The sequence below is a fragment of the Lonchura striata genome, chromosome 9, assembly GCF_046129695.1.
Source record: "Lonchura striata isolate bLonStr1 chromosome 9, bLonStr1.mat, whole genome shotgun sequence".
Classification (NCBI taxonomy): Eukaryota; Metazoa; Chordata; class Aves; order Passeriformes; family Estrildidae; genus Lonchura; species Lonchura striata.
The window spans coordinates 4,583,230-4,600,777 of NC_134611.1; the positions used below are offsets into that span (position 1 = coordinate 4,583,230).

The 17,548-nt window shown below is 56.9% G+C and overlaps 1 protein-coding gene across 2 annotated transcripts in view; it reads left to right on the forward strand.

The window, feature by feature from the left end:
- NEGR1 (neuronal growth regulator 1) overlaps positions 1-17,548 on the forward strand; it is a 175,590-nt gene that overhangs the window by 104,685 nt on the left and 53,357 nt on the right. For both annotated transcript variants that reach the window (XM_031505577.2, XM_031505578.2), the window contains exons 5-6: positions 8,349-8,469; positions 14,012-14,163. In XM_031505577.2, coding sequence (XP_031361437.1) covers positions 8,349-8,469; positions 14,012-14,163 — 273 coding nt within the window. The remainder of the gene's footprint in view (positions 1-8,348; positions 8,470-14,011; positions 14,164-17,548) is intronic.

Here is a 17,548-nt window from a genome sequence, read left to right on the forward strand (position 1 = left end):
ACACAGCTGGGGAGATGGAGAGAATGGGGAGATGGAGCTGTGATGGGAACGGGTTCCCCTAAAGGGCTGCTGCCTTTCAAGCAGCAATTTGGAGCAGAGCTGTGTTGGACTCCGGGCTAGAGCCAAAATTAATGGAGAGCTCTCGAGCTTCCAGGAGTGTTCCCCTGCCCAGATCACTCTTCAGCAAAAAACAATTACTTAAAATATTTCCTAATAGCCAAGAGACCTCAAAGCAATATTTCTCCCTGTAATTGCATCGCTCGTGCTGCTGCGGGGCCGGGGCTGAGCCCTCCCTGTCCCTTGCAGAGCCTTTGAGCTGATGGCCAGAGGGGCCTGAGTGCAGCTGCCGACAGCAGCTGGAGCCACAAAAAGCCAGGGCTGAGCAGTGTCAGCCTCGTGCAACTCTCCACCCCTTGATTTCTCTTTTTCCCCATGTTTTTTATGCCAGTAATTGCAGTTTGAAACGGTTCTGCACTAGGGATGTGCTGTAAGGATATTATTACAACCTGATTTTTACCTGCTGTGGTGGCAAAGGTGTGCTGGAGGTGGCAGGTGGCAGCTACAGGAGCTTTGGGAAGTCCTCTTTTGCTTCCATGGTTTCAAACAAAGCTGTGCTGTGGGTGCCAAAGAGAGGAAAAGCTTCCAGCAGCACTCCTCGGGCATCAGAATCCGTGAAGCTGCTTCTTTTTGCCCTCCTGGAATGAAACCCAGCTGGTGTGAGGCTGGAGGGACCCTCTGTGCACCTCGGAGCCGTGGGGCGAGCGGGGGCTCCGTGCTGGGAGGTGCTGCCCCAGGGACAGAGCCCGTGCCTGGGAGTTCAGTTCACTAGGAAAAACTCCCTCCAAATGCTCCGTCTCCAGTGCCCTTGGAACAAATCCTGTGAAAATTCAGACGTGTCCCCACCCACGTGTGCGCTGCCCCTGCAGCCGCTGGGGCCAGTGGCCGAGGGAGGGGGACAGGTCAGGAATTGTGTCGGGGCAGCAGCTGCTGAGGGCAGCTCCAGGTGCAGCCGGGGTGTGCCAGGCGCTGCCCGGGATCTGCCATCCCTTCTGAGCGTGGGACAGCCCTGGCAGGGACGGCGTGTCCCCGGACAGGAATCCAGCCTGGCAGTGCCCGGCACGGCCCCTGCTCTGGGCTGGGGACCTGGGCAAGCCCTGCCAGAGCCAGCCCGGGAGCTGCTCAGTGCCCTTTTTAACTGCAGCTTTGTTTCCACAGCCCGGGCTCCTCCGGGAGCGCAGCTGGCATTTCCGTGGCTCTGGTGTGCCACTGGCGTGCCCAGCCAGGCTGAGCCCTTCCCATCTCCCAGAGCTGCCAGGCCCTGGGGAGAGCCACACGCCCTCCCCTTGTGCAAAGTGCCCTTCTCTAGCTCAGGGCGAGGGCTCCGAGCCCGTGCGTGGCTCCCTCACCCTTCAGGAGCTGCACCAGCTCCGACACGCTGCCAGGGAACAGGCCTCTCAGTCAAAGAGCCTGTCAGGAAAGCTGATTGACTCCCAGGAAAGCTGTCAGAGCCTGACAGCTGCTGTCTGCAACCCCAAACAATCTGCTGGCTGCGAGCTGCGCCCGTGCTCGCACTGATTGTGCAGCAGCAATCAGGGCAGGGCAGGGCAGGGCAGAGGTTGGGCTCACCTGGCTGCCAGGACAGAGGTTTGGGCTCACCTGGCTGCCAGGGCAGCACTTTGGGCTCACCTGGCTGCTGGGCAGAGGTTTGGGCTCACCTGGGTGCCAGGGCAGCACTTTGGGCTCACCTGGCTGCCAGGACATTGGTTTGGGCTCACCTGGCTGCTGGGCAGAGGTTTGGGCTCACCTGGCTGCCAGGACAGTGGTTTGGGCTCACCTGGGTGCCAGGGCAGCACTTTCAGCTCACCTGGCTGCCAGGACAGCGGGTCACACCTGAGCTGGGTGGGGTCCCTCGCTGCAGGAAGGTTCTCTCTCCTTCTGAGCTCTGCTCCCAGCTCCAGTGCCAGCCTCCGCTCGCTTCCATCGCTCTGAGCTGGGATTTCAGGGCTGCTGGGAGCCAGGGAGAGCGTCAGCTCTGATTTTCCCTTTCTGGTGAATAATGGATTTCGGTTTAAACACACCAAAGGAGTTTATCCACAGAAATGACTGCAGGAGTTTGGGCTGGTGCTTAATTATCCCAGCAGCTCGAGAGCACAGAGCTCCCATCCGGGGCGGGAAGGACTGAGGGCTCAGGCTGCTGCTGTCCCGGTGTCAGCGCTCACACTGCCAAAATTTCAAATGAAAAAAGAGCAGGAGCACCTTGACATGTCCCTCAGGAAAAGGCTTCCAGCCCTGCCTCACCATCCCCAAATCTGCTGCTGCAGGTCTGGCTGATTATTGCCAGCCTGGCCCGTGACAGAGCCGGGCTGGAGCTGGTTCCTCCTCCCTGCTGCAGTGCACCCCAAAAATCCCCTCCTGCAGCCCTGCTGGCCCGAGTTCCTCCTGTCCCTGAGCCTGGGGTGCTCCAGGGTGCCTGGCCCTGTGCAGGGCTCTGCTGTGGGTGAGCAGCACCTCTGGGAGCTCCCGAGATCCCAGTGGGGCAGCGAATTCACCCGAGAGCTGCAGGGTGAGGCAGGGCTCAGGGTTAGGGGGTGTGTTAGGGGGTGGCTGTGCTGGCTTTGGGGTGTCACAGGTACAAATTAACTGAGCCCCTTGGCTTTCATTCATTTGCTTCAACCTGTATACAAATATTTCTTGGCAATATGACATATCTCATTGTTATATCACTTTATAGGCAGGAATTGCCTGTATTACCCATGACGGGGTCACGCTGAGTGGGGGCACAGCCAGGCCCCTCCTGGGTGGGATTCAGGGCATCCCTGTGGCTGCACCCCTGGGTGCTGCTCAGGGAAGGGTCTGTGTCCCCAGGAGCAGCTGGAAAAGCTTTGCTGGAAAGGAAAGGGATCAGAGAGCTGCAGCAGAGATAAGCCCCATGGGCAGAGAAACAAAGCCGTGCTTCCAACCTGCCTCTCCTTCTGCAGCTCCTCCAGCTCCTTCTTTGCTCTGCTGCTTTTGGGGAGCCTTCATTAACTTTTTCCTCTTGTTTGTTTTTGGGTTTTTTTAATCCCTGGGCTACCTGTGAAACAGATTGTCCAGCTTTTTGTCTGGTGGCCCACTATTGATTAAGTGTCATTCTGTGCTGCTGATTTTGGTGTTTTGCCCCCACATCCCCATCCCCCGTGGGTTAGGAGCTTTGTGCTCAGCACAGGGAGGGCTCTGCCCAAACCCCTGAGGGCACAGCGGGCAGGGCTCTGGGGATCCAGGGCAATCCGTGGGCTGGAGCCCGGGAGGAGCAGGGTTTGGGGGCCCCGTGGCACCCCAGATGCCAGGCAGGGAATGCCTGGGGGGCTGGCACCTTCCTCCGCCTTGAAGCACCGCGCTGGGAAAGGGGAGGCTGAAGGGAGACTCCTCCAGACGGGACATTGGGAAGGGAATCCTGGCTGGGCTGGAATTCCCAGGGCAGCTGGAATTCCCTGGGCAGCTGGAATTCCCTGGCAGTGCCCAAGGCTGGGCACTGGGGCTGGAGCTCCTGGCACAGTGGAGCGTCCCTGCCGGGGCAGGGTGGCACTGGGTGGGCTTTGGGGCCCCCCCAGCCCAAACCAGTCTGGATTCAGTGGAAAGCTCCAAGGAGAGCTGTGCTCCATCCAGAGCTGAATTCCTGCCACATCTCCTGAGCTTGCCTGTGGAATTCATGGAAACGTGCGTGTCGGGGTGGCGGTGAGCCCAGGGTGCTGGGAGTCCTGGGGAAAGGCTGGGAGTCCTGGGGAAAGGCTGGGATAAATCAGCTGCTCCTGGCCGAGCCCCGGGGCTGTTCCAGGCTCTCTCAGGAGTTCCTCCCGGCAGAGAAGGCTCTGACACGAGGAGCCATTCTTAAACCCCTCCATCCATCCGGGGAGAGGAGGGCCGCCGCGCTGAATAAATTAGAGAAATTAAATAATCCAGAGTGTCGAAAGCCCATCTTAATTATTTAAAGTACAAGTAGCACTGTCTGACTCGTTAGTGCGTTGGTAAAACACTCGGAGGGTGCATACACAGAAAAGAATATATTTGAATATCGCTGATATCTGTTCCTCTGAGCACAAAACACATCTCAGAAAACCCGTTCTCCTACCTGGAATTTTTTATCTTAACGCCCTGGAAAGCAATTTCACTAACAAAAGGTGGCATTAGGATGCCAAATGAAAAGCTGATGAAAACAGGGAAAATAAAAGATCTTTTTTTTTCCTTGACATTTACAATTAATGCCACAGAAATGTTGGTTTAATCAGACAATATGGGGGCTCACAAAGGTGAAATTGGAAGTTTCCAGCCCTGAATGCTCGTGTAAAAGTTAATAAATTCAGTTCGTAATCATTATGCACATGCTAGTTATAATAATTTACTGTCCATACCAAATCTTTATAAGCATTGTAATTAAATATAAAATGCACATTAGAATTATAATGAGTAATTAGGGCAACATAACTAATGTGCCTAAAAGTCCCGAAGCTCATTAAAATGTTGAAGGAGGAAAGGGCTGGAGCAGAGCTGGGGCTGGGCTGAGCACTCCTGGTGCTGGGAATGCCTCGGGTCTGGCTCTGCCTCTGGACACCTGGGAGGGTGCTGGGGTGGCACCGAGGTCTGGGTGGCACCTGGGAGGGTGCTGGGGTGGCACCGAGGTCTGGTGACACCTGGGAGGGTGCTGAGGGTGTCACTGAGCCCGTGGTGGCACCTGGGAGGGTCCTGGGGTGGCACCGAGGTCTGGTGACACCTGGGAGGGTGCTGGGGTGGCACCGAGGTCTGGTGACACCTGGGAGGGTGCTGGGGTGGCACCGAGGTCTGGGTGGCACCTGGGAGGGTCCTGGGGGTGTCACTGAGCTTTGGGTGGCACCTGGGAAGGTCCTGGGGGTGTCACTGAGCCCTGGGTGACACCTGGGAGGGTCCTGGTGGTGGCACTGAGGTCTGGGTAATACATGGGAGGGTCCTGGTGGTGACACCGAGCCCTGGGTGACACCTGGGAGGGTCCTGGTGGTGACACCAAGCCCTGGGTGGCACCTGGGAGGGTCCTGGTGGTGACACCGAGCCCTGGGTGACACCTGGGAGGGTCCTGGTGGTGACACCAAGCCCTGGGTGGCACCTGGGAGGGTCCTGGTGGTGGCACTGAGGTCTGGGTAATACATGGGAGGGTCCTGGTGGTGACACCGAGCCCTGGATGGCACATGGGAGGGTTCTGGGGGTGGCACTGAGGTCTGGGTGGCACCTGGGAGGGTCCTGGGGGTGTCACTGAGCTTTGGGTGGCACCTGGGAGGGTCCTGGGGGTGTCACTGAGCCCTGGGTAACACCTGAGAGGGTCCTGGTGGTGACACCAAGCCCTGGGTGGCACCTGGGAGGGTGCTGGGGGTGGCTCCAGCTCTCTCTGCTTTGTGTTTCCACGCCTGGAGTAACCAGGGATTTCCTGGAGCAGGGAACATTGGTTTCAGTGCTTGCTCCGAACAAGCAGCAGCTGAAATCCTGCTCAAAGGGACATCTGAGGAGATTCCCTCCTCAGAAGTTTTCCAGCGGTGCCCAAGCCAGCAGCAGGGCCTGGGATTGTTACTTGGAGCTGGGGTGCAGCTGGCAGCCCCTCCCCAGCTGGCCCAGGAGCAGCAGGAAGCCGCAGGATTTTATGCACCAGCTCATCCCCAGTGTCAGGGATGTTCTGCTTTTGTGTGAAAAACAGCCAGCCAGGCAAGACAAAAATCCCCCCAAAACAGCCGGGAAAGGTGGGCAGGCCCAGGGGGAAGCAGCAGGCTGGTGCCTCTTAGGAACAGCAGCTTGGGCTGAGCTCTTCCAGTGCTGCACCTCTCACAGAGCCTGGGGGAAGGAGGGGAATGTTCCAGTGTCCCCGTGGTTTTCAGGGAGGAGCAGAAACAATCTGTACGTTCTCTTACGCAGATGGTGGGTGTTATAAATGAGAATTTATTCAGCCAGATTAAAAATAAAAATCATTTTATTAGTGGTCAAATTCTATCTAACCAGCCACACGGAAAGGACAGAGCCGAGCCTTGAGTCAGCCCTTAGTGTGCAACAAGGAGTCAGCCTCAGCAGAGGTTTTCTCCTATGCCCACACACCTCCATCCTGGCACGAGCGGTTTTTATAGGGAAAATTCCTCCTGAGGCCAAGATTTCAGCAATCAGTCCTTTCTTCTATTCGGAGTCTATAGGTTAGTAAGAATTTCTTTTTTGGTGATGAGGAGAAATAATTCAATGTCCGGAGTAGTTGAATTCTTGATGAGAGTTTACGGGAAGGCTGCATTCACATGGATCTGTCTGAGGATTTCCATGATATCCATCTTGGACGATCAGCACTGATGATAGTGATGATCAACACCTGGAGCCCAGCCATGGCCCATCTCCTGGCCAAGCCACATCCTTTTACTTGTAAATCAGTTTCTAATATACATCCAGTCTCGCCTGCAAGGGGTGGGGGGGACTAATACAACAGGCATAATCTAACAAGTATCTAATATTACATATTTCATACAAGGGATGGCACACATTATATTTACTACACATAGCAGTGGGGAAGCCATGCAAATTGCTTGTATGTGTATTCTGCCCTTTGGTCGGTAATGTGAATGGAATTATGGATTTTTTTTTGCTGTACTCATTGGATGAGGAGGCTGGAGGCAGGGGCTGAGCCTGCCGGGCTGATGGCACAGGGAGAAGGTGGAACTCCTGTCCCAGTGCAGCCACACCAGGCTCGTGCTGGGGCTGCTGGCTGGCCCTGGCACGGCACATTCCCTGCCTGCGCCTGGGATGAGGCTGCCACTGCCTGCAGCTCCCAGAAAACATGCCAGCCTGTGCCACAGGGAGGGTTTTGCCAAGGAAACACCTCCCAGGGCTGGCAGAGGCAGCGGGTGCTGGGGCTGGGGATGTGGGGCTTCGCAGAGCTGGTCTGGGGCGCTGCCGGGCCAAGCACACAAGGGAAGGGTCTGGGATGATCCACACAGGGCAGGGGCGTGCAAGAGGCAGAGCAAAGGACAGGGAGGCAGAGAGAAGGCTGCACAAGGTTTGGCAGTGCTCAGCCGTGGAGAATTTCACATTTACAAAGCCATTTGCTGGGGTTTGACTGTAATTGCAGCAAGGCTCAGCCACAGAGCTGAGATAGCTGCGCCCAGCCACGATCGACTCACACCCAGCTAAAACCACGCGTGCCCCCGTTTCCAGGTGTGGAAATGGGCTGTGCAAGGCTCCCTGTGCTTCGGTGAGATATTCCCATCCATCCATCCCTCTGCCTTCCCCCAGGGAGGGGTTTGCACCCGGACACGGCCGGGGCTCACTCGGCGCTGCTGCTCTGGGGCTGGAGATGCTCCCGGGGCCACCACCAGCTCCCATCCCGGCCACAGCCCAAGCCAGCAGCTCTGTGCTTTCTTCCCAGCTTTTCCAGAGCTGCTGGCATGGCCAGGCTCGGCTGGGCTGGTCCCAGGACCCTCCAGCAGTGGGGTGCTGCAGCCGGGGCTCCTGAGCGGCTCCTGGGGCTGGGCTGGGGGAGCAGAGCGAGGCAGGCTGAGCTCCCCCTGCCCATAAACACCTTAAAGCAACATCTGGAGAGCTGCTGGGGAAAAAACAAACAGATTTTTATTTATAAGTTATGTGGTTTGGTTTTACAGCGTTTTGATGATGCACATAAATTATTGTTTAAAATAGAGAGCGTAAAAAGTTGCAGGAGGAGGCAGTTGCTGCCTTTGATAATCTCCTTCCTGAGGAATTTGCTGTGTTTTATTTTCAGCTGGCGGTTCCTTCTGCTGGCAACTGGAAAACCTGACAATTGCTTTTCATCTTTATTGGTGTCTGTAGTTCTAAGCTCAAAAAGTTTATTACTATTTACAATGTTTACTATTTAAAAAGACAAAATGCACTTACTGAAACAACTCCATATGCGGTGGAACGGTGGGAAAGCCACTTTTCCCTGGGATTTGTGGCTGGCTCATCGTTCCGGAGGTTTGCAGTGTTAGTGTGAGGTGTCAGAGGTTTGGGGGAAGGAGATAAGTGCAGGGGATAAGGACCCCCTCAGTGCCAGGGTCCCCCGTGCTGGGGCTCCTGCGCCTTTCCAGTGCTCAGGGCTTGAACTCGGATCGCTAATTCGGGAATGTGCCAGCCCTGCCTGTGCTGGGCAGTGAAAGCAGCTTTCTCCAGGGCTGCACTGCTGTCCCCACGTCCCAGCTGGGTTTCCAGAGCAGGCCCACGGCAGGATGGGCAGGGTGGGACGTTTTCCCCTGCTGGAGCCCCAGCTGAGACGAGCCCTCGGCGGGGCCGAGAGGAGCGGCGGCGCTGGGTGACTGCCTGTCCAGATGCCAACGTGCCTTTGTTTCACGATTCTTGTTTTGCAGTCGTCCCCACAATTCAGGAGCTCAAATCCAGCGGCGTGATGCTCGGAGGGAACGGCCTGATCCGCTGCGAAGGTGCAGGAGTGCCTGCCCCGGTCTTTGAGTGGTACAGAGGAGAGAGGAAGTAAGTAGCGCTGCCCGCCCACCCTCGAGTGCCAGGGCTGCTGCCAGGCTGGGGCTGCCCGCGCCTCCTGCCCTGCCAGAGAGGAGATGCCAACGCCTGGCACCCGAGGAGCTGCAGCCCTTGGAGGGAGACAGCCAGCAAGGCGCTGGGAAAAGCCTGCAGGAAGGATTTCTGTTGAATTTGTCTCCCTCGCCCTTGAGAGTGGGGCTTGGGGCCCTGTGGGTGGTTCTGCTCCCTGGGTGAGAAGGGGCCGGGGCAGCGCTGAGCCCTGGCAGCTGGCCCTGTGTTCTGGCCCTGTGTGGGCTCTCCTGGTCAGCAGCAGCTTCTCTCGGAGTCCCCTGTTCCAAAGCAGCTCAGCAGACAGCAGGGGCTTTGCCTTTGACAGGACATTTTGGGTTCCAGCTCTGGGCCCTTGCAGGAGCTCCTTTCTCCTGGGCTCTCACGCTGCTGCACGAGCAGGTGGAGCTGTCCCCTGGGGCTGGGAAGCTTTGGGAATTTCCCGGCTTCCAAGTGCTGGGTTTGTCAGCTCCCACGTCCCATTAAACCTGGGAGCTGGCAGGAGAATATTAATGGCCCTTTTTCACAGAAAGCCATCTGGCAGCTCCTTCCTCAGCTGCTCCCCTGCTGCAGCACGAGCTGCTGGCCTCCTCCCTCTTTGCTGAGCCGTGGCCTCCACCATCTCCTAGAGCTTCTCTTCCACTCATCTTGCCTCTGTGGACCAGGAATATTTCCCCTGATGGCGAAACCCATCTGCATCCCATTTCCCTGGCTGCTGGGTCGTGTGGTGCCCATCCTGGGGCCACTGCAGCACAGCCTTTCTGTGGGGATGGTTCAGAGCAGGTTTTGGCACTCCGGGATCAATTAGCAGCTCCCAGCACGCTGATCACCTTTCTGCTTGTAACTCTGCCCAAAGCCCTCCCTGCTGAGCAGGTTCAGTGCTGGGGCAGCAGCAGGAGAGGTGAAGCAGAGCAGCTCAGGACACCCAAGTGTGCTCCTGCTCCTGCTCTGCTGGGCCTCAGCAGGAAAAACTCTGTCCTGCTGGGTCTTGAAGCTCAAATATTGGGTTAAATCTAATGCTCCATCCTTTCAGGAGCTGGGCTCTGCTGATCCTTGGGGGTCCCTTCCAGCTCAGGGGATCCTGTGAGCCTTGCTGGTGCTGGGGATCTCTGAGCTCCAACCCTTGCAGGAAAGGGGAAAGTACCCAGAGGGTTTTTTTGGTTTTTTTTTGGGCTGGTTTTGGACCCAGTGTCTCCCCTCTGCCTCTGGATGATGGGCAGCCAGCTCAGGATGGTCCTTGGTCAGCTCAGGATGGTCCCTGGCCAGCTCAGGATGGTCCTTGGCCAGCTCAGGATGGTCCTTGGTCAGCTCAGGATGGTCCTTGGCCAGCTCAGGATGGTCCCTGTCAGCTCAGGATGAGCCCTGTCAGCTCAGGATGAGCCCTGTCAGCTCAGGATGGTCCCTGTCAGCTCAGGATGGTCCTTGGCCAGCTCAGGATGGTCCTTGGTCAGCTCAGGATGGTCCCTGTCAGCTCAGGATGGTCCCTGTCAGCTCAGGATGGTCCCTGGCCAGCTCAGGATGGTCCTTGGTCAGCTCAGGATGGTCCCTGGCCAGCTCAGGATGGTCCCTGGCCAGCTCAGGATGGTCCTTGGTCAGCTCAGGATGGTCCCTGTCAGCTCAGGATGGTCCTTGGCCAGCTCAGGATGGTCCTTGGCCAGCTCAGGATGGTCCCTGTCAGCTCAGGCACTGCTCTGGTGCAGAGCTGAGCAGGTTCAGCCCTCTCACAGGAGCATCCCCACTACCCTGCAGATAATTTGCAGCCGTGCTCCACGGCTGAATTTGCTCCCTGGGTGCGCACACCCTGCTGGACTCTGGGCTAACCCAACTGAGAGGATCTCATGTTTGTCAGATACTCTTGGGCTGGGACTCTCTTTCTCAGAAATCGGGATGGGCTGTTCAATAAATTCAATAAATTCTCACACCTGTGTGAGCAGTGTGTGAAACAAGACTTTTGGGCTGGAAACGGCCTCGTTGTTGCTGAGATTGCTGTAAACCCAAGCACACCGCTGCCAGCCTCCAGGGACCAGCTCATCATAAAATCCCCATTAAAGCTGAGCACGGAGGCAGCAGCAGGCTGCACGGAGGCAAAGCCATTGCTCCTTGGGCAGAGGCTCTGCTGGTCACTGCTCAGGAACTCCCCCAGCTGCTGCTGCACAGCCTGGGGAGAGCTGGAGAAAATCTGGGGGCGAGTTACTAAAAGCATCTCACAATTGTCCTGGAAACAGCACAGGGCTGGCCTGGAAGGGATCTGAGAGTTGACCCCGCTCCATCGCCCTGCCACGGGCAGGGGCACCAGGCTGCTCCAAGGCTGCCCAGGATCCAGGGGCACCCAGGGATGGCGTGGCAGGAATCTGTGCCCGGGAGGGCTGTTGGCATTCCCTGAGCAGGGCAGGGCTGTGCCAGCTCTGAAGCCAGCCTGCTCTCAGGCTGGGTTCTGGGCATGCACAAATTCGAGCTCAGACATGAAACAGCCACAGGCAAGAAGCCCAAAGGTCACCTAAATGAAATATTGAAGTATTAATTGCCTTTTCCTTCCCAAAGCAAACGAGACTTACGTTTGAAATGACAAAGCTCATTGTCATGGCTTCATCCATTCTAGCAGGGGGCAGGATGAGGGCGGCTGGCACCAGGCTGGCACCGGGCTGGCACCGGGCTGGGGATGCCAGGGAGGCACCCGAGACAGGAGCAGCTCCTTCAGCCTGTGGGACACGCACAGGGCCAAGGGGAGGGCGTGCAGGGCAGCTGGGCACACCCGGAGTGTGCTGGGCACACCCGGAGTGATGTTACACACCCAGAGTATGCTCTGCACACCCAGAGTGTGCTGGGCACACCCAGGGCAGCTGGGCACACCCAGAGCGATGTTTGCACACCCACAGCACTGCTGGGCACACCCAGAGTGTGCTGGGCACACCCAGAGTGATGTTTGCACACCCACAGCACTGCTGGGCACACCCAGAGTGTGCTGGGCACACCCAGAGTGATGTTTGCACACCCCGAGTATGCTCTGCACACCCAGAGTGTGCTGTACACACCCAGGGCAGCTGGGCACACCCAGAGCGATGTTTGCACACCCAGACCCTGCTGTGCACACCCACAGTGCTGTTGCACACCCAGAGTGCTGCTGTACACACCCAGAACTCTGCTGTGCACACCCAGACCCTGCTGTGCACACCCAGACCCTGCTGTGCACACCCAGAACTCTGTTGCAGCCTGGCAGTCACTGGGTGAGGCCCAGCAATAAACGATTATACAATAAACGATTATACAATAAACAATTATACAATGAATGATTATACAATAAATTATTATACAATAAACGATTATACAATAAACGATTATACAATAAACAATTATACAAGAAACTATTATACGATAAATGGTTATACAATAAATGATTATATAATAAACAACTATACAATAAACGATTACACAATTAAAAAATCACACAATAAACCACTCTATAATAAATGCTAAATGCCAGCTCAGAGCTGCACCCGCCGGGCCGTGCACAGGGCAGCAATGCCCCAGGAGGAGCTGCCCTCCTCAGCTGCACACAGCCAGCCCTGCCAGCTGTGCCCAGCTGCTGCCCTGGCAATGGTGCCCACTCAGCTGTGCCCAGATGCTGCCCTGGCAATGGTGCCCACCCAGCTGTGCCCAGCTGCTGCCCTGGCAATGGTGCCCACCCAGCTGTGCCCCTGGCAGCCCCGTCTGCCGCAGACCCCAGCCCCAGCTCCGTGCCAGCCCCTCCCAGCAGGGCAGAGGGAGGCAGGGCCCCGAGAGGCAGCCCTGGCAGCCTGGGGCAGCGGGCACACGGGCAGGGCACTCTCACGTGAGAGATGGCACCTGGGACGGGGCAAGGTGACAGCAAAGATCCCAGCACTCCTTTTCTTTGGGGAAAACCAGCTGAACTTACAGCTGAGATGGAGATGGTGGAGCTCACACCTTGGTCACGGGCTGGCGAACAGCTGGGGCAGACCACGGGATCCCAGGCTGGGTTGGGGTGGAGAGGACCTCAAATCCCACCCAGTGCCACCCTGCATGGCAGGGACACCTCCACTGCCCCAGGAGCTCCATCCCAGTGTCCAGCCTGGCCTGGGCACTGCCAGGATCCAGGGACAGCCCCAGCTGCTCTGGGCACCCGTGCACGGGAGCAGCACAGCAGGGGAGGTTTGGGAGTGAAGAATTCCTTTGGAATTCTGCAGCGGAGGGACAGCCCTTGGTGGGTTTAGAGGAGACAATCCACGTGCAAAGGCTGAAGGGACAAATTTCCACCCGGCACAGAAATTTTCTCTTTCTGGACAAAAGGTGGATCTCCCAAGAGCAGCGCTCACCCCAATCCCTCTTTCCCACGTTTTCATGCCCATGGGGTGTTACACGTCCCCTCCCCAGCCCTGGGCTGGAAGAGCAGAGTCCTTTGCAGCAGCACAGCCTGCCCAGGGAGGAGAAATCCCCGTGTGGGCAGCACCTGCAGGGCCCTGGTGGGAAGAGAGGCAGCCCCTGGCAGCGAGCAATGCTCGGTCCACAACCTGCAGTCATGACGGATCTGCCAAGGTTTTCACACACAACGCTGCGAGATGGCATCAATTCCCAGGACAGATGATTCCATCCTTCAATATAGCAGACAAAAATTGCATTCTTAATCCAAAACTCTGCTCCTTATGGGAAATAGAAGGAATTATGAGTAATAACTCTAGCGAGTTTTTAATAACCCGGTTCCCCTTCTCGTCTCCTTGTTTGATCAGACGTGGTTTGCCTACGACAACATCATTAAAGTTGGTTCTCCTGCTTTGTCCTGGAGCCCAGCAATGCTCCTGGCATGGCTCTGGGAGCAGTATCCACACACCTGCACTTTTCCTATGAATCTGGGGTGGGAAGCTCAAAGCTGGGTGAGAGGAGTCCTGATTTGCTTTTTTCTGTGCTTCATTACCTGATCCTGCCCAGGCTGCTGCCTCAGCAGTGCTGCTGGAGCATTTTGTCCCTAATTGCAATGCTCATTTGCGGCTGTAGAGCCCCATAAATGAAACCATGGTCACAGTCCTGGCTCCTAATCCTCACCTGCCACCAGCCAGAGCTGTGAGAGCACACAACAAACTCCCGGGGCTGAAAAAACCCTCTTAGAAAGGCTTGCCAGGACCCCTTCCTGCTGCAGGGAGGGAGTTTCAATTCCCAGCTGGCTTTGCCCAGTTTAAAATCCGAGCTCTGCACCCAGGAGTTTCTCCTCCAGGCAGGCAGGGCTGTGGGTGCTCCTTCTCTCTCAGCTGCGGGACACGCAGGCAGCACCATCACCCCCAGCCCCAGGGCTGCCCGTGCCCTGCTCAGTGCCAGGAATTGTGCTCAGCACAGGACTGGCACCTTGCAAAGAGCTCGCCGTGCTCCCGGGGCTGTCTGTACAGCCAGGAAACAAAAGAGAGCTGTGGGAAAAATAAATAAATACAAACCTTGGTTGTGGTATATGAGTTATAGACATTTTCTTTTTGCTTTCTAGACTGATCAATGGGCAACAAGGAATCACTATTAAAAATTATAGTACAAGATCCCTTCTTACTGTTACCAATGTGACAGAAGAGCACTTTGGCAACTATACTTGTGTCGCTGCCAACAGGCTAGGGACGACCAATGCCAGCCTGCCTCTCAACCGTAAGTACGGGGACGTGTGGCCGTGCCCAGGGGGTTCCTGCAGCCCCGAGGGGGGCACGGCCCCAGAGGGGCAGCGTGCCCGTGCCCCTGAACCCCTGGAGGTGCCCTCGTGCCCGCCGGGGCTGCTCCGAGCTGGGAAGGGTTTGGGCTCCGAGCTGGGCTCTGAATTGGGCTCTGATTTGGGCTCTGAGCTGGGCTCTGAATTGGGCTCTGATTTGGACTCTGAGTTGGGCTCTGAGCTGGGCTCTGAGCTGGGCTCTGAGCTGGGCTCTGATTTGGGCTCTGAGCTGGGCTCTGAGTTGGGCTCTGAGTTGGGCTCTGATTTGGGCTCTGAGCTGGGCTCTGAATTGGGCTCTGATTTGGACTCTGAGTTGGGCTCTGATTTGGGCTCCGAGCTGGGCTCTGAGTTGGGCTCTGAGCTGGGCTCTGAGCTGGGCTCTGAGTTGGGCTCTGAGCTGGGCTCTGAGTTGGGCTCTGAGTTGGGCTCTGAGCTGGGCTCCGAGTTGGGCTCTGAATTGGGCTCTGATTTGGGCTCTGAGCTGGGCTCTGAATTGGGCTCTGATTTGGACTCTGAGTTGGGCTCTGATTTGGGCTCTGAATTGGGCTCTGAGTTGGGCTCTGAATTGGGCTCTGATTTGGGCTCCGAGCTGGGCTCTGATTTGGGCTCCGAGCTGGGCTCCGAGCTGGGCTCTGATTTGGGCTCTGAGCTGGGCTCTGAGCTGGGCTCTGAATTGGGCTCCGAGCTGGGCTCTGAGCTGGGCTCTGAATTGGGCTCTGAGCTGGGCTCTGAGCTGGGCTCTGAGCTGGGCTCTGATTTGGGCTCTGTGCTGTGTTCTAGGGGGACCAGGGGCTGTGGCTCTGCCAGAAATGCCAGCTGACCCCACCCTGGTATGGAGGCACAACGTGCACAGCCCCATCTCCCTTTTCCCAGGACAGCCCCATCTCCCTGCCCCAGGGCAGTCCCATCTCCCTGCCCCAGGGCAGTCCCATCTCCCTGTTCCAGGGCAGCCCCATCTCCCTGCCCCAGGGCAGTCCCATCTCCCTTTTCCCAGGGCAGTCCCATCTCCCTTTTCCCAGGGCAGCCCCATCTCCCTGCTCCAGGGCAGTCCCATCTCCCTTTTCCCAGGGCAGTCCCAGCTCCCTGTTCCCAGGGCAGCCCCATCTCCCTGTTCCAGGGCAGCCCCATCTCCCTGCTCCAGGGCAGCCCCATCTCCTTGTTCCAGGGCAGTCCCATCTCCCTGTTCCAGGGCAGTCCCAGCTCCCTGTTCCAGGGCAGCCCCATCTCCCTGCTCCAGGGCAGTCCCATCTCCCTGCTCCAGGGCAGTCCCATCTCCCTGTTCCAGGGCAGTCCCAGCTCCCTGCTCCAGGGCAGTCCCAGCTCCCTGCCCCAGGGCAGTCCCATCTCCCTGTTCCCAGGGCAGTCCCAGCTCCCTTTTCCCAGGGCAGTCCCAGCTCCCTGCTCCAGGGCAGCCCCATCTCCCTTTTCCCAGGGCAGCCCCATCTCCCTGCTCCAGGGCAGTCCCATCTCCCTGTTCCCAGGGCAGTCCCAGCTCCCTTTTCCCAGGGCAGCCCCAGCTCCCTGCTCCAGGGCAGTCCCAGCTCCCTGCCCGGGGCACTGCCAGCCTGGCAGAGATGCCCAGCACAGTCCCAGGAGCAGCCTGAGCTGCAGACCTGGGATGTGCCACGGCTCCGTCCCAGCTGGGGCTGCCCCTTGCCGTGCAGAGCAGGGGAATCTCCTGCAGGACACTCGAGGAGCAAGTGTGGGTGCTCAGCGTGGAGCCTCCCAAAAGGGACCCAGGAGCTGCTGGGGAGGAGTTTCTAGCTGTGCCTTGGTGGCTCTCACTGCTCTGGGCTGTTCAGCTGTGTGCTGGGGGATCCACAGGCGTTCGTGGTGAGCTTTGGTGCTGCTCTGTTCTGATGGTGATGAAAGAGAGACAAAACTCCGGGTGTACCCTACACGTAAAGATATTCCTCACTGCCTGGAAATGCCGAGTTTCTGTTGCTTGAATCCCACAACTGTTACCTTCCTTCTGTGAAATTTCCTCCCGAACGTACTCCCCATATGATGAGTGTTGTCAGGAGGTTCTAAATTCCTGAAGGAGCGATGGAACAGGCACAAAATAACAGAGAGCCTTTGCTGCCATTTATTTAATATTTGAGGGATCATTACCAAAGCGGGAACGACGTTACACTTATTTTAAACAGAAAATGCAAGTGAAAACAAGGGAATATTAAGCCAGAAGGAGCTGGAATTTGGTGTATTTGCAATTCAGAGCAGGTAGAAGGAAGGTCTGGCTTCATTTGAACAGAGCAGAGCTGAACCTGTCTCTGAGCTGCTGCCAGGATTTTTTCCATCTTAAATTGTGCGGTGCCTTGTAGCCACCCTTGAAAGCACTTTGAGAGGCAGAGGTTGAAAATGTCATAGAAGTACCAAGTGCATTGGTACAAACCATAAAAATAGATGTTCTCCACCATGAAGGAAAGGGGAGGTGGGAAGCAGAGTGGTCTGAGACAAAATATGGAAATCTGGGTCTGCTCCTGACCTCAGGAGGGAAATGGGGGATGTTGGCTCAGAGGTTTAACTCAAAGACCAAGATGAAATGTCTTATTTTATACTGTGATTTTTTGAATCCAGCTCTCCAAACAAGACAGCTGCCCTAAAGGTGGTGATCTGGATTTTGGTTGGGTGTGAGGATCATTTGGTGAAGCTTTTCCTTCGCTTATAATTTACATTAATATTATCTAGAAGCATTATCCCTTTAAAAAAACCAAACAAACTAAAAAGTAACAATAATTCTCAGGGTAGCAACTCGTTAAGTGTGGAGTCCTTAATCCTTCAGCAAGAATCTCCTCCTGTGGAGCTCTTGCCTTTAGTTTTGCTGGCAGTGAGTGGCCCACGTGTGCTGGTTCAGGTGTGTGCTGGTTCAGGTGTGTGCTGGCTCAGGTGTGTGCTGGCTCAGGTGTGTGTGAGGGCTGCGGGCTCTGCCTGCCTGCAGCTCAGAAGCCAAAGGCAGAGCTCGGCAGAGCCCCTCCGTGACTGAGCAGAGCTGGAATGGAGCTGCTGCCTTCTTCCACTTCTTCCAGGGCGGGCAGGCTGGGGCTGCACGGGGAGACACGGGCGGAGGGACGGCGGCGACTCGGGAGCTCCAGCCCAGGGAACCCTGGGGAGTGCAGGGACACGGGGGGATCCCAAATCCCCAGTGTGACCCTGTGCTGTGACCTGGGATCCTCCATCCCATGGGAAACCCCTGAGGAATGCAGGGACACGGGGGTAATCCCAAATCCCCAGTGTGACCCTGTGCTGTGACCTGGGATCCTCCATCCCAGGGAACCCTGGGGAATGCAGGGACACGGGGGGATCCCAAATCCCCAGTGTGACCCCGTG